The 24,551-nt window shown below is 36.6% G+C and overlaps 4 protein-coding genes and 1 non-coding gene across 7 annotated transcripts; 1 reads left to right on the top strand and 4 right to left on the bottom strand.

Moving 5' to 3' along the window:
* The first annotated feature begins 975 nt into the window (after nt 1-975).
* LOC115996833 lies at nt 976-3,680 on the top strand. The gene is made up of 6 exons (XM_031236256.1): nt 976-1,477; nt 1,968-2,113; nt 2,504-2,672; nt 2,771-2,866; nt 3,013-3,095; nt 3,183-3,680. Exons 1-6 carry the CDS (start codon nt 1,097-1,099, stop codon nt 3,313-3,315), a joined length of 1,008 nt encoding a protein of 335 aa, XP_031092116.1. The 5' UTR covers nt 976-1,096; the 3' UTR covers nt 3,316-3,680.
* A 55-nt stretch (nt 3,681-3,735) lies between these two features.
* On the bottom strand, nt 3,736-6,783 carry LOC115996834. Of its 2 annotated transcripts, XM_031236258.1 has the most exons (5): nt 6,657-6,783; nt 5,710-5,784; nt 5,302-5,588; nt 4,814-5,002; nt 3,736-4,177 (listed from the first exon to the last, which is right to left on the bottom strand). In XM_031236258.1, exons 3-5 carry the CDS (start codon nt 5,545-5,547, stop codon nt 4,094-4,096), a joined length of 519 nt encoding a protein of 172 aa, XP_031092118.1. In that variant the 5' UTR covers nt 5,548-5,588; nt 5,710-5,784; nt 6,657-6,783; the 3' UTR covers nt 3,736-4,093. The 2 variants fall into 2 exon arrangements, with proteins under 2 accessions (XP_031092118.1, XP_031092119.1); XM_031236259.1 differs by lacking the exon at nt 5,710-5,784 and having other exon boundaries at nt 6,657-6,779.
* Nucleotides 6,784-6,898: 115 nt separating this feature from the next.
* Nucleotides 6,899-6,971, bottom strand: TRNAF-GAA. The gene has a single exon. It is a non-coding gene; the product is annotated as a tRNA-Phe (tRNA).
* Nucleotides 6,972-8,650: 1,679 nt separating this feature from the next.
* On the bottom strand, nt 8,651-13,440 carry LOC115996780 (heterogeneous nuclear ribonucleoprotein 1-like). Its single transcript, XM_031236187.1, has 6 exons — nt 13,199-13,440; nt 13,046-13,086; nt 12,754-12,917; nt 11,797-11,896; nt 11,405-11,574; nt 8,651-11,217 (listed from the first exon to the last, which is right to left on the bottom strand). The coding sequence occupies exons 1-6, from the start codon at nt 13,240-13,242 to the stop codon at nt 10,690-10,692; spliced, it is 1,047 nt and encodes a 348-aa protein (XP_031092047.1). The 5' UTR covers nt 13,243-13,440; the 3' UTR covers nt 8,651-10,689.
* Nucleotides 13,441-21,094: 7,654 nt separating this feature from the next.
* On the bottom strand, nt 21,095-23,437 carry LOC115997111 (probable E3 ubiquitin-protein ligase XERICO). 2 transcript variants are annotated; one of them, XM_031236602.1, is made up of 3 exons: nt 23,249-23,437; nt 22,728-22,770; nt 21,095-21,824 (listed from the first exon to the last, which is right to left on the bottom strand). In XM_031236602.1, exon 3 carries the CDS (start codon nt 21,808-21,810, stop codon nt 21,355-21,357), a length of 456 nt encoding a protein of 151 aa, XP_031092462.1. In that variant the 5' UTR covers nt 21,811-21,824; nt 22,728-22,770; nt 23,249-23,437; the 3' UTR covers nt 21,095-21,354. The 2 variants fall into 2 exon arrangements, with proteins under 2 accessions (XP_031092462.1, XP_031092463.1); XM_031236603.1 differs by lacking the exon at nt 23,249-23,437 and adding an exon at nt 23,000-23,178.
* Between the last annotated feature and the right edge of the window lie 1,114 nt (nt 23,438-24,551).

Raw genomic sequence — 24,551 nt, 5'->3', positions numbered from 1 at the left:
GCATCCATAATTATTGTGAATTTTGGTGGGTTTTTATTGGAACAAAAGCCTTGGTGTTAGATCTTTAGTTGATGGGAGAATTAATTTTTTTTCCTACAAATTCAATTTTCAGTGGAACTCACGGTTGAAGAAAATAAAATTAATATACAGATTTTTTGCACGTTTGGTGCACATAATGCACCCAACAAACGCGTGGACTAGTAACCAGATCAGAGCCTTCTTTTTTTCTTTTGTCCAAAATTTATTTTTTTTCTCTTTTATTTACTTCTCTCTCTCCCCCCTCCCCTCCCCCCCTCTTACTTGGATCTGAAAAAACCAACAAACAAAAATACATACTAATAAAGTTGCTCTTATTCGGGTCAAATCAAAATCTAATTTGTGCCTTAAATGAGTTGGGCTTGTATGTCTAGATAATAATTAATATTGCCCATCTTTTGGCCATGATGGTTGGACATCCAATGAAACATCTCTGTATAAACAAGGCCTAATTTCAACCAAACACAATAAACTCCTACTAGTAAGCTAAGTATTTATTTTTATTTTTTGTCAAACCACGAGGTGTGTCTTAAGCAAGCCGTTCACATTAGATTGATTTTTCTATACGAGGATGCACAACTACCCATACCAACCAAGCTGGTTAGCTAAATATTCGTATTGCTTCTATTAAAACTTAAACCAATTATATAGCCTAATGATGAACACCAATGGTTAATCCCTAGCACTATAACACCCTTGAGTCAAAAGCTTAATTAGCTTACTAACACGTCTGTTAGTTGTTACAAGACCTAAAATTAATATTTTATTAAAAAATAATATTTCTTTTATGCAAGGCACAAGTCATTATTTAGAGATTGGTATTTTTTTTTAGGTGAACGGGTCGATTTTTTTTAATGGATACACCAAATTACATCGGGTTGAACCCGGGAACAGGGTAGGGGCGTGGCGTATTATCTCCCTCCATTTTATGGAAGAATATCCAACTAAAACTACGACGTTTAATCCAACACTACCCATCCACTGCTACGAAGAATATCCAAATTCCTAAAACTGCTGTGATAGTGAACGGAAAAGCGTTTTCCGGCGCCGGCGTAAGAAGATGGCCGGCAGAGCGAACAACCTCCTCGCCTGCGTCTTCACTCCACCCCCACCCAAGCCCAAATTCGCTGGAACCTCTACCCGCCGAGTCTCATTCCTTCACAATCGGACCTGCTTCTCCATAGCCACCAAAGCCCCAACGATTCCCCGGAAAATTCGCCTCCAAATACGCAGGAGTTCACTCACCACTCCGAGCTCACAGGACCCTGTTCTGGAAGAGGACTCCTCGCCGGAAAGGAGCGAGGTCGAGGATGAAGATGGCGGCGGCGAGAATGGAGGGGACGATGGAGAGGGATGGAGCTGGACGCTGTCGCTTCTCCTTTTCGGATTTTGGGCTGGCCTTATGTACTATGTTCTCATCCTCGCCCCTAATCAGACCCCGGTACTACACCACAATTGCATCCATTTTCTTCTGCTTTCACAAATCCATACACAATTGCATCTATCTATACCTTTTCCCCTTCATAAATGGCTAACTGGTGCAGTTGTGACCATGGTTGCAGTAAGTACTAAACGCTAATCCAGCGTTAGCTCCTGGGAGGACGCTTATGCGGCTAACTAAAAAAAACAATGCACGTGTGTGTGGGTGTGGGTGTGTGTGTGTATATATATATATATATTAGCAAGGTCGAGTCGACCGGATTAACTCGATTAACTCAATCGAAATGGACGAGTTAACTCAGCCGACTAGGCGGGTGCCTAGGAAGGAAATTGCCACCGTCTAAGGGCGTCTAGCGCCTAGGCAGGCGCCTAGACCGATTTTTGCAATGGTTGTTGTGACTTGACTTGAGATTGCTTCCTGTACTGTTCCTTGCTTGATTGATAATTTTACCTGTTTTTTGGTTAGGGTTTGTAACCTTTGTGTGTTTCAGTCAACAGACTTGTATTTCCTGAAGAAGCTGCTTAACTTGAAAGGAGATGATGGTTTCAGAATGAATGATGTTCTTGTGGCTGAATGGTACATAATGGGTTTATGGCCTCTAGTATACAGTATGCTGCTGCTTCCTACCGCTAGAACGTAAGCTTTATGATCATCTTACTTCAGTTTCACAGTTCCTCTTCCTTTTGAGTGACGAGGGAAATCGGGGGCTGCCTTGTGATTTTAACTGACAAAAGATCAAAATGAGGTAAACCAACTTAGGTTGGTCATAGCTGACCAGCTCAAACCAAGAATACCAATCTAAGTTGCCCATAGTTGATCGGCTCAAACCATAAAGGCTAATAATAGGTCATTCCTGCTAAAAGTCAAATATGTAACCTTGTGGTTACCAGTCAATAGTCTAACCAACTTGGTTGTAATCTTTGCATGTGCAACGTTTGTGTTAAAGAACATTCAAGCTTGTCACCCTGCTTACCTTATGAAATATGAATAGCTAATTGTGTTGATATGAGAGTTCTTTCTCTGCAGCCCCAAGTGCAGTGTTCCTGTCTGGCCCTTCCTTGTCCTTTCATGCATTGGTGGTGCATATGCTCTCTTTCCTTTTTTTATTCTCTGGAAGCCCCCGCCTCCACCTGTTGAAGAAACCGAGCTCAGAAGATGGCCTTTGAACTTCCTTGAATCGAAATTAACTGCAGGGGTAATATGGCGTTTAGGCTTAAACTAGACTTTTTATGCACAATCTTTATTGTTTATTCATTTCCTGAAGGCGAATTCAACCTGACTATGATGTTTCAGATTCTGTTGGCTTCGGGGCTAGGATTAATAGTTTATGCAGGTATTTCTACTGGGGACTGGAAGGAATTTTACCAGTACTTCAGACAGAGCAGATTTGTAAGTTCCAACTCTTGAAATCAATCACAAGCTTCTGGATGCTGTGTGCAGTAGTAGACTATCTCACTTTCTGTGCATTCTCTATCAGCCCCATCCCTTTTTGTGTGCAAAATTCTTTCAATTCTTTTTCATCTGTCTGCTCGCAGATCCATGCAATGTCTATTGATTTCGTTCTACTCTCAGCATTCGCCCCATTCTGGGTGTTCAATGACATGACAACTCGGAAGTGGTAAGTTCTGTTCTTGGTTGGAACAACAATGTATTCTGGTCTGTTTGTGAGCAGAACTCATGAAATACGACATGTTTATGATTCAAGGTACAACAAGGGTTCTTGGCTTCTTCCTGTGTCAGCCGTTCCATTCTTGGGTCCTGCATTATACCTTCTCCTACGGCCACCAGTCCCAGCAGTGCAGGCTTCCTCAAGCCCGAGTTCTTTAGAAGAAGAGTAATGAGTCAACCCCCTTTTTGTGATGTTGAATCTGGGTACCCCTCACATCATGTAGCAACACAAAAGAAACGCCACTCGGAGTTTGTTAACATATATACTGCTAGCTTTCAAATGCCGGGATGAAGAACCACAGGGATTCAAATCGAGCTGGTGCATGTTGCAGATGTAAGCTGCAGCCAATGGAGCTCCTTTTGCTGCATATTCAGAAAAAGATTTTAAAAAATGTTACTGTTTTTGGTTAGTACTAAATACACTTGTCAAATTCCAGAGAGGGAATTGTTTTGTTTTAAAATTGTCAAAATGCTCTGCTTTCTGCTTTTTTGTCAATTTCCCAAGTGCCCAAGCAGTTTAATCTGATTTGTGAAATCTGAACTGGTAAATCAAATGCACACTTTAATGATTTAATCCACAGGACAACAACTTCAGAATAGCACTTGCATTAACTGCAACAACAAAAGCAATACATCTTTGCACTTCAAAGAGAAATTTGACATTTATTCAAGCAGTGACAATACAAACTAAATAATGTAAATTCTGCTACAATATGGTATTGAAAATCGGTTTATTCGTATAATTCATGGAGCTCTTAAATTGTACAAAGGCATCTAATCATAACCCTGAAACCCAGAGCTTAGCAAGCAGGTTATGTACAATTTAGGAGACCACGCTGGCATTTTGATTAGAGGAAAAAAGATTCTAAGCAATGTTGTATGATAGAATTCACCAAAATGCCCGCTATATGGCACTGTGTCTTTTAAATATGGAAGAATTGCAATTATCTAGCTTGATCCATGTTTAACACATTCTTCAGCCCGTGTGAGTGCATCTGATAAAACATCAACTGACCAGTCCTTCACATCCTCCTGCATATGGCCATTAAATAGAAATAGAAATATTTTTTTAAAATATTGTCAAACCATCTCAAGAAAAAGGAACAAACAAGGAAAAGTTAGAAAATCTTCACCCTGCCTTCTTATGTGGCTCATGATCATTTATTTAAACTTTCCAGGTCATACTTAGCAGCACATGGTATAGCATATTCTAAACTTTTTCACCAATTATGAAATTAGGTTGAGAGAGACCAAGTGTCATAATGAAGCTGGGAGCAACAGCAAAACGGCAATAGAAAATCTGGAAATTTTCTTATCTACTCCTAAAGTTAGAATCTTACTCCAGGAGTCTTTAAAACTATAGATCCCGCTATTACATTAGGGAATCCACCAATTTTTAGTTACTAGTACAAGAAATTTCCTACATGACCAGCTTAAGAGGACATGCGTAACTGGCAAACTGCAAAGGATTCATTTCATTAACAGAGATTCAAACTCATAGGTTTCGTTTCACTAACAGAAACTCTTTATATAGCGCTCACTGAGGATAAAGGATGACACCTTATGTCAATATGAACAGAACCAAAAGAATTGTAATACCAATGACACAATTTTAGATTTCAGACATGCAATCCTTAAAAGATGGAAAAAGAGAGAAGCAAGCATTACCAAGTGAATGGGCTCCCCAGTCCTTATGCGTGCATTGGGACGTGCAAGTTTAGATTCAAATGGAGTCCTTGGCCGTATTTCTTGAATTGCATCCCATTCCTCGCGGGTGAGCATCCTTACTGTCCCTTGACCTTCAGGGGCATTCTTAATTTTCTCCTCAATTGTCTCTTGAGATTTTGAGTCATCATACTACAAAAATGAACAGCATACTAAAACCATTTAATTCCAACTAAAAAATCACATAAATTATTCAGAAATTATACTTTTATTCCTTTAAGAATCTAGGATGGATGGTGTCATGGTTGTTTGTAGAGGGAATTGCTTAAAGCCTTAAAGACTACTCTTCCAGATTAGGATTTTTATAGTTTCATTAAGCCAGACAACTAGGGAAAGTCAGTCATAATAAATAAAGATTAATCAGTGAAATTACAGAAACTGATTTCGAAACATGTCCTTATCTTCTGAGATGCAACTTAATTTAGACATACCGTCATCAAGAGCTTTGCAACAACAGCAGTCCCAACAGCGATGATTATCATCGGCATGGTGGGAGTGTCCAGCCATTCCATTGAGTCCGGCACCTGAATAAACACTTGAGTCTTCCGGGGGCTCTTGCTTTTCCTCTTCCTTTCAATTTCAGCAACCTTTTTCTTCAAGTTCTCGCTGGGACCTTCCCAGGTTTTTGTATGCACTTGCCTCCAAAACCCATGCACCATTCTACGAACCCCAATCATGTTTTCATGAAGAGAAACCAATCCAATTGTACCAACTTCTACTGCAGATTGAAAATGAAAAGGTTTAGGATGAGAATATCGCGCTTGAGAATTTCGAGAACACCTTAACTGCAGCGCGAAGATAGCAATCACTTTCAGAAATTTCGAGAAATAACGAATTACAAGTAGGAAATGGAGATGCTCGTGCTCGGCGTATAGACTGTGTTCAAAGAGCGCTTGCAAGGGTTACCTACTTACCTGCAGGGACGGATCCAAAATTTCATTTGAGTGGGGGAAAAGTGAAGGTAAAATGAATTCAAAAATGTTCAAATACAAAATATCAAATACGAATAATATTTTTCAAATACAAAATACATTATAAATTGCAATACAAGGTTTATCATGAACTACGGGACAACTAATCATATCATTCATTTATTTATATATATCGTAAATTAATCAATGATACAAAATGAACCCAACTAATCTGTAATTACTAGACAGTCTCCATTTTTAATTAGCATAGAAATAAACATAAGCAAAGCATAATTTCTGGAAATAAAAAAGAAGCACTTCATATCAAGTGTGTATACAATATATAGCCAATTTTCCAGGAGAGGTAGGTGTAAACTGAATCCAAATTCCCTAATACTCAAGCTGTCTTTTTCATTCCTATTCAAGTGAAAAGATTTTGGCATCATTCTTGAATATTCTTTAAGAACTTTGATGTGGAAACGGTAAACAGAAAAGAAATAGCCACAGATAAGTATTAACAGAGAAAATTGGGAGCAAATGGAAATGGCGTTGGCACTTTTCAGATAGATATGCTATGAGTTCTTTAAACACTAACACTTGAATAGACAGGGTTCTTCTATTGCAAGGGTATAAAAATTGTCTAAACATAAACTACGTACATCAAGTGTGTGTGTGTGTGTATAAATTAGGGCACAAATGCACAATTGCACAAAGTCATGAATGATCAATTTTATTTACGGATAACAAATTAACAATAGCATTATAATATTATTTTGTTGCACGTATCCGATTCACTTGTTGGAGAAGTGCAAAACTCAATAGAACATTTGAACAAATTAAGATAAGGGGGTGCGAAACTGGTGAGAACAACGAACCTCAGGGTTAAAGACGGAGCCGGCGAAGGAAGATGGTTGAAGGCGAAGCCGGCGACTGGCGAAGTGGAGAGGCAGAGGACAGAGCGGTGGTTCGCGACAGAGAGCAATAGAGCGGTGAAAGCTGGGCTCAAAGCCTAAAACTTTGGAATTAAAATTAAAACGACGTCGTTTTAGCTGAATTATTTGTTAGAAAGGCCCGACCAATTGGTCAGGCGGAGGGGCAGAATTTGGAAAAGCAAAAATGCGGTGAACGTGGATCGAACACGTGACCTTCAGATCTTCAGTCTGACGCTCTCCCAACTGAGCTATCCCCGCAATTTTGTTTACGAACCGTTACTTACTTATACTTTCTTTTTGTCTCCAGAACTAAAAAATCAGTACCCTCACTTAAATTTTGATTCATATCTCAAACATTTAAATTGTGTATGCAAAATTGCACAATTTAGTATTACGAAGTTAGATCAACTCTAATTTAGATTCTTATGAAGTTATGTTTATAAAATTTAGAATATAATTTGACTAAGTCTTATTATTGTTTTTTAATCAATATATATATATATATATATATATATATATATATATATATATATATATATATATATACACAGCTAGGAAAACAAATTGTATTGAGTGGTCAATTGATCATTTGAATGGTGGAAGAATCGTTTGTGAAATTGTTTATCAAGTTTATAGCTATGTGCTTCATTGTAAATATTGTGATCCCTATACAACATATCAAAGTTCACATAGGAGGACAAGTTAAATTAAAATTCATCAGTAAATCTCAAAATACATGACATAATTTATCCATCAACCTCATCTTGAACCTTTAGTTTGGAGTTTAAGAACTAAGAATCTCATAATTAAGCTAACAAGCCTTCGCCCCATTCAATCCTTGATGTGCAAATTATATACTGAACCAGGATTTACTTTGTGTTTCTTGAACTCAGATTTAAATTATATAGATACAATGCACTAGGATTCTCTACATATACATACAATAAACATACAATTACTATGTACTTTCAATCGTATTTATACTCTACAATAAACATGGTAAACCCTATAAAAATTCCATTATGAAACCTAATTTAGTGTATAACGCCCCTAAAGATTCCATAATCAAGCCTAATGTAGGGTATAATGACCCTATAGTTAACCCTAAAGCCTAATTTAGGGTATAATGACCCTATAGTGAACCCTAATTCACGATATAATGATCTCAAATGAATCTTAAATCACGATATAATGATCTCAAATGAATCCTAATTCACAACATAATGATAATTCACAATATAATGATCTCTGAATCCTAATTCACAATATAATGATCCTTTAGTGGGATTTCTACCATGGGATTGAGAGAACAAAATACTAAAATTGGACTTTACAAAAATTCATTATAAAGGACTGAAAGATCACCTTTTTCACACGAAAGATCACCACTAATACAAGAATTGTTTGAAAGATACATTATGATTGCATGCTGAATAGAAAACAAAGCAAGCCCCAAAGAAGCTGATACTTATGAACTGGTATACAGTACTACTGTAAAGTTCACGTGGAGTAATTATATATTATGGAAGAATTACAAATAAAAATCACTACTAGCTAAGACTACCATTTGCAGGAAGAAAAATGACAGCAAAACAAGAGATTCCAGTCAAAACCGTACTTCAATTCGCTGTTTTTCAGATGTACAAATAATCAAATTCTCTACTTCTACTTCTTTTGTAGTAAACACATTCCAGTCGTAATTTATGGTGAGCCCCTAATTCACGATATAATGATTCCATAATGAACCCTAATTTAGGGCATAAACCGTATAATGATCCTATAATAAACTTTAATGAATCTTAATTCACAATATAATGATCTCAATGAATCTTAATTCACAATATAATGATCCTTAAATGACACAGACCACTTCTACCTTCTGAAGTTGTGGCCATGGGATTGGTAGAACAAAATACTAAAATTGGCCTTTACCAACATTCATTATAAATGACTGAAAGATCACCTTCTTCACACGAAAGATCAGCACTAATACAAGAATTGTTGAAAGATACATTACAATAAGATCCCCTTTTTGGCACTAATACAAGAATATTACATGCTGAATAGAAAACAAAGCAAGCCCCAGAGTAGTTGATACTTGATACTCTTATGAACTGGCATATAGTACTGTAAAGTTTACATGGACTACATACATTCATGGCAGAATTACAAATAAAAAACACTACTAGCTAAGACTATCATTTACAGGAGAAAAGATGACAGCAAAACAACAGATTCCAGTCAAAACATTGTTTTCCTTTTTCCTTTCTCCAATTTTCCATTCTCCACTCACTGTTTTCTGTTTTTCAGATGTACAAGTAATCATATTCTCTACTTTCCTTCTTCGGTAGTAAACACACCAGTGGATTCCAGTCATAAAAAAGGCAGACCGGATTCTTGTGTGTAGTAGCATCACTAACCTCTTCTGCCAGTCTACCTGCTCAATGCTTGTGTTACTGAAGCAGCTGCATAACATTGCCAATACATGCATACTTACCGTGAAATCTGGAATGGAGGGAAAAACAATTTACAAACTAATGCTAATAGGGAAGCGGTTCTGTGTGCATATAGATGAAGGTACAAGGGAAGCGGCTTTCAAATATAATGAACTCAGCATCAAGACCTAAGTTTCAACTTTCAGTTGCAAACTAGGCTGGGTAAGAAAACCTCAATCTATCAGTTTAAAGTCTAACAACTACTCCGTATTATTCTATTCTTGAGTGGTCAATGCATACAAGTGAAGCAATGAGAACCCCAGATTTTTCTTTAGCAGCACAACAAGAGCCATCTCTTATGAACCATAACACAGTTGACAACCCACGGTTCCCCATTTCTCTAATCACCAACAACCATACCAAACTTCTGTTTCAAATCCACCGCATCACACAACTCCAGCCATCCCCCTGTCACTGTTCTACAACATTTTTAGTCTACTACATTAAAAAGTAAATAAATAAATTACAATCACTACTAGTTTATAGCTATCTTCTCAAATCCCTTTGCAAAACTGGACTACTTTACTACATTATCAGTTAGATATAAAAGAAGTGCAACTATAGCTTTGCAGCATAGCTTATTAACTAGTTTTTTTAATTATTATATTTATATAAACTATGATAAAGTAGACAAGCTAATAACTGGAAAACCTAAAATAGCTGCCATCAAGCTAACTACAATACTTCAGAACACATTGTGAACCTAATCACAAGACACAATCCATGTCTTAAGACATATGCACTAGCTCAGTGTCATGGAACCTGTCTGCCATCTTATAGATAGGGTCTATGACCAAAAAATGATAATAATAACTAGGAGTTAATACCATTTTAGTCCTTCGAGTATAGTAGTTTTGCCACTTTTGGTTCCCAACTCTAAAGTCGACCAATCTTAATCCTTCAAATATTTTTTTTTTGGTGCTACTTTTGGTCCTCCCGTGGATTTTCTATCAAATGACTCAAACAACCATTTGATAGAAAATCTCCCAGAGGCCAAACGTAACCAAAAAATCAATACTTGGAAGACCGAAATTGCTCAATTTTAAAGTTGAGGACCAAAAGTGGCAAAGCCACTATACTTTGAGGGCTAAAAATAGAATTAACTCTAATAACTAGTCTTACAAGTAACCTTAAATTACTAGATTAGTAGAGATATATATCATTTCCTTGCATAACAATCATCTAAAATATTAACCTTAAAAATACATTAAACAGCCCAACATTGAGGTCTAACTAATCCAAACTTCATAATTTGAAGAAAGCATCTAAACTACAAACACAAGGCTCAATCAGAATCAAGCAGATATATCTAATATTCTCTTAAACCACAATATTAAAATAAACTAAGGTTGTTCCAATCTTCTAGACAGTGCCTCCTTGCTAGTTGCTACGGCTTTGAATATCTACTCAACTCTGGGCGACAAGAAGCAATAACCAAGAGACCTGACAGCAACACCTATGGGAAAAGTTTAGTATAACATCTATCTGGCATATGGATGGTATCGACCACTGCCACTAGGCCCACTATAGCCTGCCCTATTTCCATACATGCCTCCTGGTCCACCATAACCAGCACCAGGGCCAGAATCATAACCAGCACCTGAGCCAGCTCCACCAAACCCTCCATAACCACCACCACCACGACCATATGGACCTAAACCACTGCCAGCATATCCCCCACCAAGTCCACCAGCATAAGAGCCAAAGCGACTGGAGTAGCCAAGTGAGGGCTCTCCACGGTAACCACCACCAAAATCACCTCCAGCAAAGTCACCATAGCGGCCCCCATATTCACCAGCACCATATCCATATTCACCAAACCTACCACCCCCAAGGCCTCCATAAGACCTATAAGAGGCAGGGCCAAAACCACCACTGTCAAAACTGCTATAGTTATTGCCAAATCCACCATAGTTGTCAGCATAACCACGGCCCCTAGGCTCACTACCATAGGCAGGAGCAGGTGCAGAGTATGAGGGTTTCTTTGGTTCAGCTTTCTTGATCTCAACCTACAACAAAGAAGAGAGTCAACCTAAACATTCAACCTGTACATTAGTGTGAGAGCCAAGCACTTAACAATTAGTGATATAATGAAAACCTGCAACCAACTAGTAGTTCTAGGCTTCAGAGACAAAATTTAAATGCAACATCATTATATCCGGACAGAATATATAGTGGGGAAAGTGAAAAACTAACCTGGGTACCAGACATATCTAGCATGTTTCCATCAGCCAGAATATTATCAACCACTTGTTCATTGTCAAATACAATAAATCCAAACCCACGGGATCGTTTAGTCACATGGTCTCTTATGATCTCATGTTCAACCACCTTCCCATACTTGGAGAAAAAGCTTTTTAACTCATCTAAACCACCCAAAACAAAAAGAACACAATAGATGTATTAGGGAACACATCAAGAGGCATGAAACATGTTGGTTGCTAAATCTTAGAGATCATAAAAGCTGGTGAAACATGCAAAAGTGGACAATCACAGTCCTGCTGTAGCCACACTGTAAGTATCGGGTAGAAAGTAGTAAAAAACAGAATCAGCAAAGAATAAAATGTTACAAAAGGACACGTCTTTACCTTCAGTTACCACAGTAGGAATACCACCAACAAAAATCTTCTTGGTCTTGATATCCTTGGATTCAGCAGATCCTTTGGGAATGGTTCTCTTTATCTCAACCTGTCAAAATGGAGAATTATTATTTCTCAAGGATCATAAACCCCGTATCTTGTGCCACCGCTCTTTAAAGAGAATTAGATGTTCATAGAAAACAAATGATATGGCGGTTATGACAAAGCTTCGTAATGTTTATAGTTCATTAATATATATACTTATAGAAGTATGTTAAGTCATACATATCAATACATAACTAAAACTTTTCTTATTTCTTTTGAGTTACAAAGCATGCAACCTAAATTACTCAGATACTAAATTTGAAAACTTGAATAACTATAAAGGGATTTTGATTGCAATAGGCATAATTAAATGTTCCTAGAATACACAAGATATGGCAGTTATGACACAGCTTCATAATATATATAGTTCATTAATATATACTTATAGAAGTATGTTAAGTCATACATATCAATGCATAACTAAAACTTTTCTTATTTCGTTTGAATTACAAAGCATGCAACCTAAATTACTCAGATACTAAATTTGAAAACTTGAATATCTATAAAGGGCTATGACTCAAATGCATTTTCCAAACTAGTTTTCCCTATTTTTGTCAAGGATTTGAAATCTATCCATTGTGCCCAATCCATTTCAATTATGCTTATTTAAGTCAAAAACCCTAACTATAAATGCTTAGAAGCTAAGTATTAGATTTATTGATCAAGGCTTGCATACTGTGCCCATAGACCTATCCAACTTGTGAAAAGCATCCTTTCACTTTACAAGGACAAAAGGGAAAATCTTATGAGCTCATTGAAAGAATGGCACTATTGCCAACTTCATTATTATGGACAAAACTTCAACAGCCAGCAGATAAAAATGCATTTGATTGGTGGTAAATAAATTTGATCAGCTCTCACCTGTTTGCCATTGATGATATGGGTTTCAGCAATAACAGTGTCAACAACAGCTGGATCAGCATACGTGATGAACCCAAACCCCCTGGGTCGTCCAGTTTGACGGTCCTTCATGATAACAGAGTCTGTGATATCTCCATACTTCCCAAAGTACTTCACAAATTGATCTTCAACCAAATTAAATTCCCCAAACAAATAATAGAAGTAAGTCAAATTACCATCACAGAAAAAAATAAATAAATAAAACAACACAGAACACCAATGAAACAATCGTAGAAGGCATTTCAAAGCAAACCTAGAGTTGTATCCTTAGCTAAACCACCAATGAAGATTTTTCTGTATCATAGAAAAACAAAACCCTAATTAGCACAGCTCAACACACACACACACATCAATTCATCCATCCATCCATCAATCAAAAGTCTTAGATAAACAACTAGGGACTCACCCGGGGCTGGCGCCATCGCCGAAGTTGAATCTCCTGGATCCCATGTGGTCGGGGTTGAGGATTTTGAGAGATCTCAGAGGATGATCGATGCCAGGGGTTAGGGTTTGTGCTGCTCGACTGGCGGACAATCGGAGCGGGTGCTTCTAGCTTTTATATATGAACGCTGCACGGGAAATCTGGATATGTGTCAAAAAAGTTGTCCTGAAAAAGGCGAAACGGAAAAAATATTGTGTATTCCGTAATAAAACCCGAAAAGGAAAAGAAATGAAGTTTATGCCTTTACAGATAGGAGAACCAAATTATTACGTGGACTCGGGTCCACTTTGTATATTAAAAGTTGAATTCACGTCTAAAATCGTCTAGATACATAATTTATATATTAAATGTTTATACGGAGTAATTTATTTTTTAAAAATTTATAAACTTTTTTTAAAAAAATCATAATTAGTATACTATAAACGCACAATGTTAACTGATTACCTTGTTTTGTATTCACATACTCTTTTCAAATATTACCGTCAATTCTAATACTAAAAAACACAATTTAATCTTTTTAAAATTTAGTATAGTTTTGTATTCACAAATTCCCTTCTATAGTTGTTATATATGTTTTGACTTATAAACACAATTTATATTCTGAAAATTTAAAATTTCAATACTAAAAATACGCAATTCAATGATATTTATGACCATAGTCCACCTTGCAAGGTGGGCAAAATGGACCCTAGTCCATGGTATAACAGCTGGATAGAAGCGTAGCCAATGTGACCCTATGTGATATAAATATATAATTATATAAAGTAATTTGATAAAAATCAAATTCATTATTTTTATATATTATATTTATATTCTACCTACTCAATCATGTATTTAGGGCAATAAAATGTGTTAATGATTATTTTGTTTTGTATTCACAGACTCTTTTAAAATACTGCCGTCAATTCCAACACTAAAAAGCACAATTTAATCTTTTTAAAATTTAGTATAGTTTTTATTCACAAATTCTCTTATATATTTATTGTTATATATGTTTTGACTTATAAACACAATTTACATTCTGAAAATTTAAAATTTCAATACTGAAAATACGTAATTCAATGATATTTATGACCAGAGTCCACCTTGCAAGGTGGACAAGGTGGACCTTAGTCCATGATATAAGTGTATAATAGCTGGATAGAAGCGTAGCCAACGTGACCCTATGTGATATAAATATATAATTATATAAAATGATTTGATAAAAATCAAATTCATTATTTTTATATATTATACTTATATTCTACCTACTCAATCATATATTTAGGACAATAAAATGTGTTTTGTTAGTTTTTATAATAGATTTCAATTTTATACGACAATATAACTTAACTAATTTGATCTTTTTTTGTAACAATAAAGCGTGTTTTGTTATTTTTAGTATAAAAACACCAATTTTATACGACAATGATAACCTAATACGGAGTATATAATTTGAGAAAAAGTAATCAGGTGATGTGTAATTTGTTTGTAGGACACTATAATTTGGTGGTGTAAAATTTATGATATATTCACTTTTTTATATGAAAATTATTGTGATGATTAGTTTGAAGTAAAGACCCTGACTTGATGATATAAAATTTGTGATAGATTTGCTTTTTAATTTAACAATTAGTGTGATGACTAGTGATGGATGATATAATGGGCTGACAAGACAGATTAGTCAATCAAAAGAACTTGGATCACATGGACCGGCTTAAGAAGGAATGAGCAACATGAACCTATTTATAGTTTAACAGTTGTTAACACTGAGACTCGAACTCACTCTCATCATCTATGTGAAAATGTAAATCAGGACACCAGGTGCTACTAGACCACAAGGTCTTTGGCAAGTATTATATTTATCAAAGCAAATATTTCAAAACAAGTGACCAAGTGGATGAAGTATAATTATCATATATGAATGTTACAAGCTTGATTATTGTCAATACCTTATATATATGTCAAGCATGCCACCAATGTTCTTCCTCAGCACCCAAGAGAGAGAAGTTTATATTAATTTAAAAGTATGTGATAGTGTAGAAATATACCTTGTAATTTTTACATGGTAAAAAAAAAACAAAGGATTTGAGTTCAAGCTTATTGTGTCTTTGGGTCATTAGTGGATTGACACGATAATTACATATATAATGTTAGGGTTGTTTAACGGTCTACGAATCATGTCGTCCACTTGCTTACGCAGGAGGTCGTTTCTTGGTCAAATTGTAGATGATGGCATTATGCACTGCCCTTTTTTATTACGAATATTTTGAGCTTTGATAACTAATAAATTCCTTTACTAACAAAAAAAAAACATAAAGTTAACGGGTTAGCATATCTAATTGTGTCAATTCATGTCATCTAAATGCAAGACCAATTAGCTTATCATGTTATGTTGTGTCAACGGTTACAATTTTGTGTTCGTGTATAAAATTGCAACATGTTAAACTTAACATGCCCTGTTCGCTTATGACATGAGTTTGTTAATACCCTGCATATACATGACATTAAAACAAATATGCAACACAAATTGCCAAGTCTATGTATAAACAAGCTCGCAATGTTTTACAAAAAATATTTAACTTAAAAAGTTACATATTAACACCCAATACCAAAAAATAATGCAATTGGCATTTTAATCAATTAATTCCAATTATTATTAATGCTGTGGCTAAGATGGAAAATCTTTTACTAGCTTAGTTTATAAAGTCACTTTCTCTATCTCACTTCACACAAATCACAAAAAAGAGAGAAAAAAAATCATATTTGAGATTTTTTATTTTTTATTTTTCAAAAATTTGCATTAATTAAGCACATTCTATTTTGGATGAAACCATCTTATGAGAGACAATTGAAGTTTTATACGGATAATATATTACTTTAGCTGTCCTACTGAAATTGTTTTCTTATCAATTTGCTAAGGGCTATCTAAGTTTTCAGTTTCTTAGGATCATCAGCATGGAGGGTCAAAAATCTTTATATCTGCTTTCTTGCTTTCTCCTTCTGGAAGGTTAGGACTCAAAAAGCAAATCAGTTTTGGGTGTTGAGGGAGTTTAGATATATTTTTGTTAGTTTCTCTTCATCATATGCTTCAGCAGCTTTTTTGTAAGGCATTTTGACAGCAAGGTGTATCAACACTGTTGTAACCTCTAACCAGTAGCTGGTATAAACGAATTTGAGGCATTTGTTTGTTGGGTTGCCTTATCTTGTCTTTTTCTTTTATGGGTTCATTTATTTATTTATTATTTTATCATGATCCAATAGGGGATTAAGAAATGGTCTTAGAAATTGACATATGATATTTTTTTTGTTGGTCTATCAGATAATGCTGAATGAAACTAGGGGATGCTCTTAGGCCATCTCATTAGATGGTTTTTCATTGGGTTTTACAGACATTTATGCCATATGAAAGAGAGAGAGTGAGGTGAAAGAATGATTGGGTCCTCCATGCAAGGACCCAAGTTTTTTCAGAGTTGTGAGTCCCACCAAAAAAACGAGAGAGACAACTGCAATCGCGTGAGGTACACCAAAAGACGCCCAGCCGGGCACGTAAATGTGTATATATATTGTTTTTTATTTTGGACTTTATTTTTTTCCCCACTTTTCCCGCTCTCCTCTCTTCTATTTGGCAACATAAAAACTTGTGCTAAAATCTTGTCTATTGAGGATGGCCTTATAGAGCAAAACACGGTTACATGCATGCACAAGGATCACACACCATTGATGATCTGCAGGTATAATAGGTGAGTAGGTGGAGAATGATTATTGTACAACCTGCGGGTACGATAGGTGAGTGAATGGAGAATGATTATCGTACGACAATGAGAGCATCCGTTTCCACCCTAGAGACCATGGTTTTTTATCCAGTTTAGCCTCTCACGAATAGCCATAGTTTCTACTTTCTGAAGTATGAAAATGCACAGAATTAATTTTTGTATCAAAATGTTATTAGTTTGATTTTTTGCTTTTATCTTAGGGCGACAGGATCTTCCTATAGTTAAATTCCTTTGGAATATGTGATTATCTAAAATCTAAATGTTTATATATTTTATATTCGGCTATGCAGAGGAGAAAAACAAACGGTTAAAGCCACCCTTGCCGGCTCTACTATCCGTAGAAACCTAGTATTTGAAGCTCCTATTTTAAGGATGTCATCCATTTTCTCTTGTTCAGATAAGATCCCTCAGCTCCTTCCCATAACTCTTAGCTCGATCTCCGAGCAATATAATGCTAAGCAAAATCACCGTCATCTTCCGAAAGCCTAAGCCATCTCCGGCGCGCCGGTCCGGCGACGACCAAAACAACAACCCTCAGTCATCGGCCTTAAAGATCATTCACCCCGGCGGCACGACGGAGCACTACTACATGGCGACGCCGGCGGCGAGGATCATCGACGAGTACTACCCGTCGTTCATTCTAGCGAGGCCCGATGTGTTCCGGAAGCCATGGGAATCAGTAGTGAAGCGCGACGAGATCCTCACTCCCGGCCAGAAATTCTTCGTGGTCCCGAGGCAAACCATCAAGAAACTGAGGAGAAGGTCCAGAAGGATAAAGAAAGGCGGGATTAAAGTCGTCCCAAGCAATCATGCATCGGATCAAATGATTTCGTTGGCCGAATCCTCTAGCGGTTCGTTCCTGCAGCGGAGTAGCATAATCAAGGCGGCTAGCGATGAGAAGACGAAGCAGAGGAGTCGCCGCCGTGTGAGATTCTTTGGGGTTGATGGCGTGGAGGGTTCATCGGATTTTGCAACTTCGTCTGAGAGCAATGGCCGCCGCGGCTCCAAATCTCGGCGGGAGCAGAGAAAACGCCGGGCGCGAGCATGGAACCCTTCGCTTACTGTGATCACTGAGAAGTGAGAACTCCCGATTGCATAAAATGAAACCATTTAGTGCTAACAAGATTATGTTTTAACAATTTATATCATGGACCAGGGTGTATTGAGCACCCTAGCTATCCAAAATGACGTCGTTTTGAATCTTTTTAATTAATAGTTTTTTTGGAAATCTCTTTTTTCGTTCGGCACTTATAAGATGAGTTATGTGTATTTTGGCCATGAATTCTGTATATCCATCTCAATTATGTATATTAATCACTTGAGTAGTGTAAGATGAGTTATGGGTAGGTTCTGATGTGTTTGTTTATTTTGTGTTATCATTTTTGTGTTTGGGGCCAATTTTTTTTTTTTTTATATACTCCGTAATAATTATATACATAAATATTTATAAAGTTCTTGTGGTGGGGGCAAGGCCTCCCTCCCCACCCACGTAACTCTCGCCCCTGATTTGAGAAAAGTCTCCGAGTTGGTGAATACATTGTTCGTCATCACAAAGTTTCAAATCGATTTGTTATAGAGGTTTTTTCTTCTTTTTTTTTTCGTGTGTGTGTTTCAATCGAGTCAACTATGAACAATTTAGATTGCTTTACCTTATTATGATCATTTGTATATTAGGCCACATAACGGGCTTTACCTAGAACGCACTTTCAAGTAACCAGATTATGCTTTCTTGTAAGTCAAAGTCAAAAGTCTTTGTGCCATTGGAGGGGTTCCGATGAGGCGATGACCTACCGCCTAATAGTGGGAGAATGCACCATTTCAACAATCCAATTTGTACATTAATTATATTCGATCCCAGTGTGAAATATTGGGTTGAGAACTTTAATGTTGTAGTTAATTTTTTTTTGTTTTTAAACATGTTTGACAATATGCTTCAATTTTATTTAATTGTTTTTTAATTTTTTTATACATCTATGCCAATGAGAGAAGTGAATTCAAACTATGTTTAAAAAAATGATATATTTTCTTCAAAATTATTTCTTTAATAAAAAAAAAACATACAATAATGTCACCATTACATAATAAAAGAAATTTTAGAAGGCTTAAAAATGATAACTTTAACCGTACATCTCACAAAAAATGTTGAATGCGTATCAAATTTAAGAGTCGCGTTGTATAATGATACTTGTACGTCAACACGTGATGAGAACAGAGAAAGAATCGGGAAAAAGTCATAACTCACAAGTCAATAAAGTGCAGGGGAGGACCTAATTCTTCTGTTTACTCTTCTCCTAAAAATTCTGTCAAAGTTTCCTCCAACAATCCCAACCCCTTGTATCAATCATCCTCTGCAAAACTTTGACAATTTTCTACCCTACCAATTCAGGTAAGAAGCATCTTAATGGCTTTGTATGCAATTTTTTCCTCATCATACATTCATCTTCTATTCTATATCATCATCATCATTATCCATAAAGATATGGATTGAATTGGATTTGTCATTTGTTGTTGTTACAAATTGCTGTTGTTTTTTCATGCTTTTCTTCTAATAATCTGAAGCCACCTTCTTGCAATTCAAATTGCATTTTCTTTAAGATGATTTCATTCCCCCTTTAGGATGATTGATATACAAATTTCTGTGTTGATTGGCTGATGTAACATCATTCCCTCATAAAGGAATTGAAGGAATTTTGTTTATCAATGCTGAGCATATAATATATAAACATAAATGTACAATTCAAATGTTAAGTTTTTAGTTTAGAGCTAAACATGTATAATACATAAACAGGACATATCGAGCATATATAACACATAAACATAAATGTGCAATCTAATTATCAACTTAACCTTTTAATTGAGATGGAAAACATGCTATATGCAATTATTTTTATTTTATTTTATTTTATTTATATGAATGTATTTTAATGGATACTGTGGATGGCGTAATGTGCATGTTCCAAGGATGGGCGAGCATCAAACAATGGCGTCCGAACAGCACGACGATAAAAGGAAGTATATTGTGCCGTCACAGTTATACGTGGCGGATACGCCGCCTGTGAAGAGCTACACACCTTCGGCGGCCTCGCTGCCGTCATCGCCGACCGGCCACCGGAAAACCTGCCTCTGCTCGCCGACCACCCACGCCGGCTCCTTCCGGTGCCGCTACCACAGGAACACCAAGCTCACGCGCGGCAGCATGTCCGTCGCCGCCAACCTCTCCGAGCTCGGCAGCACCTCCGTCGCCAACAGGTTCTCCGAGTTCTCTAAGCGCAAATAGGCACGCGCCGCAGCTCCATTCCCGCCGGCCGCCATTGCTTAACATACCATCTTCTTCTTCTTAAGAGAACAATGTCACGTGACTGATAAACAGTGTCTATTTCTGTAATTACATATATGATGCATAGTTAAAACAAAATTTATACATTCCTCCGGGGCTCTCTTGTACAGGTTCTGAGAGGTTAGGATTAGTCTGACCTAAGCTGTAAAATATATGTATGAAAATGAAAATTTATACATAACATCTCACTTGCAAACCTATGAAAATGAAAATTTATACATAACATCTCACTTGCAAACCCTTGAAAATGAAAATTTATACATAACATCTCACTTGCAAACCCTTGTACAGGTTCTGAGAGGTTAGGATTAGTCTGACCTAAGCTGTAAAATATATGTATGAAAATGAAAATTTATACATAACATCTCACTTGCAAACCTATGAAAATGAAAATTTATACATAACATCTCACTTGCAAACCCTTGAAAATGAAAATTTATACATAACATCTCACTTGCAAACCCTTTTTGAGAAGTTCAATGTCACTCAACTGGCTATAATGTATATGGACTAAACCATTAAATCCAATCAATTAACTAGTCTAACTCATGATATTATAATATTATAAAGACAGGGTCTATAATGCATAAGAATCAAACCATAGAATTCAATCAATTAGCTAATCTAACCTTTTTTTTTTTTTGAAACCAAGCTAATCTAACCTTATAAACCTGTATATCTCTTATTAATGTGAGATTCTTAATATTCAGATCACCTGAAAATTTAAGCTTCTGAATTAGCACAGAAAGATCAGAACAGAGCAGAGCATAAACATCATCAGTTGCTAGAGAACTGAATGCCTGAAAATTTTCTGGATTGCACAAGTGTTCTTAGTATATGTACAGCAATGTATATTGGTCACGAGGACCCGTCACTGCTAGAGGACGCAAACATTGCCTGATGAACATAGGTATACAACTACAACGTGGTGTCTTAACAGCCCGAGCATATGGGCATATGCTCGGTCTGTAGACGACTAAGCTGTACAATGAGGGGTTTCGTCTCGGTTCTCACAAACATCTAATGGCTCACATTGGGCAACCATCATCCTCTCCTTGGGGGATCATGTAGTTCCTGCAAAGCGGGCAGGTGACGTTCCAGTACTTGAGCCACTTCTCGAGGCAGGCCGTGTGGAAAACATGCCCGCAAGGCAGCTGGTTTATCTCTGCATCTGGCTTGAACTCTGCCAGGCAAACCGAGCACTCTTGCTCGGGGTTGTTAGAGATGCACATTGCGTCGTACCGGATGGGGGGAGTTCGACTGCGGAACTCCTCTATGTAGGACTCCGAGGGGGTTCCACGGCACTCGAGGGAATCCAAGGGGCCTTCAATGGCGTACTCTTCCCAGGATGCAATCCGGATGCCAATGACGCTAAGGATTGACCGGACAATCTCCTTGACAATCGAGATGGATATGGCTGTATTGATCAGAATCACACATAGAACTCCCGCATCTGCAGGTGTAGAATAAGGCGAGAGACCCATACTAGACTTGAAACCTGCCAACAAACATGACTTTTGAACCTCAGCAAATTCCCCTAATAGAAATGAACTAATGGAAAGACTTGAACAAAAGAACCATAGTGCTATAGTAGTTTAGGGTTTAGGGATACAAACCAAAAAACATCATTGGATGGACATTCACATCCTTCCTACAAGATGAGAGACTAATCTAGTCAAATCTCGGTCGGGCTCATTCCTCCCAAGGAAGGTTGTGATAAGACTAATCTAATCAAATCTCAATAGTCAAGCTCGTTTGGGAGGCATCCCACCCGAGGGGCAATGATGAGAACGATCTAATCAAATCTTAGTCAGACTCATTTGGGAGCAGCCCTCCCAAAGGTGTCATGATGGGACTAATATAGTCAAATCTCATTCGGGAGACAGCCCTCCACGGGGTGGAATGATGAGACTAATCTAGCCAAATCTCGCTTAGGGTCATTTGGGAGGCAGCCCTCTCGAGGACACTGTTACATTCACATGAATTCCAAATCTAAATTTTACTATTAATTCGGTTCTTAATCTAATGTTATGGAAGCAAAAGTGTCCACCAATCCTTCATTACATACAATTAACAAAGGCTGATCAGGTGCAGAGCAATGAAACCTCATCTTGTAATGGAATCAAAACTAGTTAACATGAGACAACCCAAACAAATTGATCAGGTCGTTTACGGGTAACGACAAAGTTCCAAATTTGACCTAACTTCAAATCCATATTCGACCCTTCTTGATATAAGCTATGAACAAACAACCTAGACGGGGTTTACATAATGCACACCGGTTATCCAGCAGACCAAATTCAGAGCACATGAAACAACTAACCACTTAAAACAACATAGGAATCAAAGGTGATTACATCATAGCAAACTATAAGAGACAGCAGTATACACAAAATTTTACCTTCTGCCTCTGAGCAAAGCCAACAGAGCTCAATACACAGGATCTGCAAAAGAAAAAATATCAAATTAAGAAAAAATGGACAATAACACATCAAATTTCCTTGTCAAAATCCAAATCCTGATTACAAGATAAGGGCTAAACTAAACACAGATCCACCAAGTGAACATACTATCATATATGCAATTCTTTTCAATGAAATATATGGGTATCTTGAGAGAAAATTATAAAATCTTTTATTTCAACAAGTTTGGAAAGGGAAAGAGAAGAGAAACCTCTTCTGGGAAACTGGGAAATTTAATTTCTTGAATGAATTGCAGAATTAGACCAAGCAAGAAAGAAAGTTCAGATCACCAAATAGAGGAGTTGCAAGTTGCCACCCCAAAACTGAGATCTATACACAGATCACACCCACTTTCCATGTGAAGCCCATCAATAAAAAGTAAAGCTTTTTGTGAACCAAAAAAAGGATAAAAAGCAAAAGAAAAAGAAAACCACAATAGAAGCAAGTGGGTACTACTTACACAGAGGTGGAGAAGTTTGATCCCTTTGGCAAGAATCTGATGTTCTTATTACTATTCAGAGAAGAAGATGAAGTTGGGGGAGTTACTAGAGATTCATAGGAACCCAAAGGGAAAGAGATTGGTACAGTGGTGTGTTGTATTGATAATGGCTGATGATTGTGAACCTGCCATAACCTCCAAATACCACCCCACCCCCCACTCCCCCATTTATATAATCAGACATTCTTGGCCCAATTACAATTTTTTTTACATTAAGTTTTCAGCTTATCTTAAACTATCTTAAAATTTTAAAAATCTTTTTAGTATCACTAATTTTATTATATTGTACACTTGTAGTATATGTTCATTTATACTAAACTCACTCTCATGACCTCCAATTTAAAAGAGTCACTACATGTCGCTTAAACACAAAATCATTAACAATTTTAAAATCTATTTAAATAACTGTTAAATGAATAAATCTTAAATCACTTTATTAATCTTGAGTTTTTACCTCTTATCCGTATACTCTGCATAAAGAGTCTTCATCATCTTTCATGTTAAGATCTCCTAATAATTCCAAGTTTTTAAAATTCAAACCCTTCTTAATAACTTCAAGTTTTCAGAATTCGAGCCCCTTTAGAGTGGGCCTCACCACAAATTTTGTCACTTTCCCTAGCTGCATGTTCCATGTTGAACCCATCAGTGTGTATTATATATATATATATATATATGTATATATATATATAATTAGATTAGTGTATTTCCATCTGTAAAAAATCAGCAGTTATCTGAGTCCTGGAAATACAGTATCAAAATGGATCCTTGCGTGCACCGTTCAACCTTGTAATTTGTTAGAAACTAAACTATCATACTTACCTGATAAACACTCAATCTGAAACTTTAACTCCCCAGAAAATAGTATTGTGTTCAAATGACATGTAATGACTTTCTCAAATAAAAAGTTATAAGGTCGAGTCTCAGTGATGACAGATTTTTTGTGCTTCAACAAATTGAGAAAGTATAAAATTAAAGAAGTAAATGCACATTAAAGTTTAAACCAATAATAAAAAAGTTGAAGTAATAAACACAAATTAATTTTGTTACCTGATATAAATTGGAAGAAGATAAAACATATATACATACATACATTATTATTATTATAATGATGATCCTGAAAAGAGTACGTGTCCAGTTGTCGGAGCAATGTTCACAGAATGAAATGAGGTGTCTTCCAATGGCCCCTTCGTCACCACCTTCATGGCCAAGTGGCATGCAACTGGGCGTGACGTGCCCAGAAATTATACCGCCATATATATCTATA

This window comes from Ipomoea triloba, chromosome 11, assembly GCF_003576645.1.
Source record: "Ipomoea triloba cultivar NCNSP0323 chromosome 11, ASM357664v1".
NCBI lineage: Eukaryota > Viridiplantae > Streptophyta > Magnoliopsida > Solanales > Convolvulaceae > Ipomoea > Ipomoea triloba.
The sequence above is the reverse complement of the archived record's forward strand: the minus strand, read 5'-3'. Positions and strand labels throughout refer to the sequence as shown.

Coding starts and splice junctions, on each gene's coding strand:
- LOC115996834 (XM_031236258.1), bottom strand. CDS start 5,547: ATGATTGGGGTTCGTAGAATGGTGCATGGGTTTTGGAGGCAAGTGCAT. Junction 5,003..5,301: donor TTGCAAAGCTCTTGATGACG/GTATGTCTAAAT, acceptor TCATTTTTGTAG/TATGATGACTCAAAATCTCA. Junction 4,178..4,813: donor CTGGGGAGCCCATTCACTTG/GTAATGCTTGCT, acceptor GGCCATATGCAG/GAGGATGTGAAGGACTGGTC.
- LOC115996780 (XM_031236187.1), bottom strand. CDS start 13,242: ATGGGATCCAGGAGATTCAACTTCGGCGATGGCGCCAGCCCCGG. Junction 11,897..12,753: donor ATATCATCAATGGCAAACAG/GTGAGAGCTGAT, acceptor CCATTTTGACAG/GTTGAGATAAAGAGAACCAT. Junction 11,218..11,404: donor TAGATATGTCTGGTACCCAG/GTTAGTTTTTCA, acceptor TCTTTGTTGTAG/GTTGAGATCAAGAAAGCTGA.
- LOC115996833 (XM_031236256.1), top strand. CDS start 1,097: ATGGCCGGCAGAGCGAACAACCTCCTCGCCTGCGTCTTCACTCCACCC. Junction 1,478..1,967: donor TCGCCCCTAATCAGACCCCG/GTACTACACCAC, acceptor TGTGTGTTTCAG/TCAACAGACTTGTATTTCCT. Junction 2,867..3,012: donor ACTTCAGACAGAGCAGATTT/GTAAGTTCCAAC, acceptor GTCTGCTCGCAG/ATCCATGCAATGTCTATTGA.
- LOC115997111 (XM_031236602.1), bottom strand. CDS start 21,810: ATGGGTCTCTCGCCTTATTCTACACCTGCAGATGCGGGAGTTCTATGT.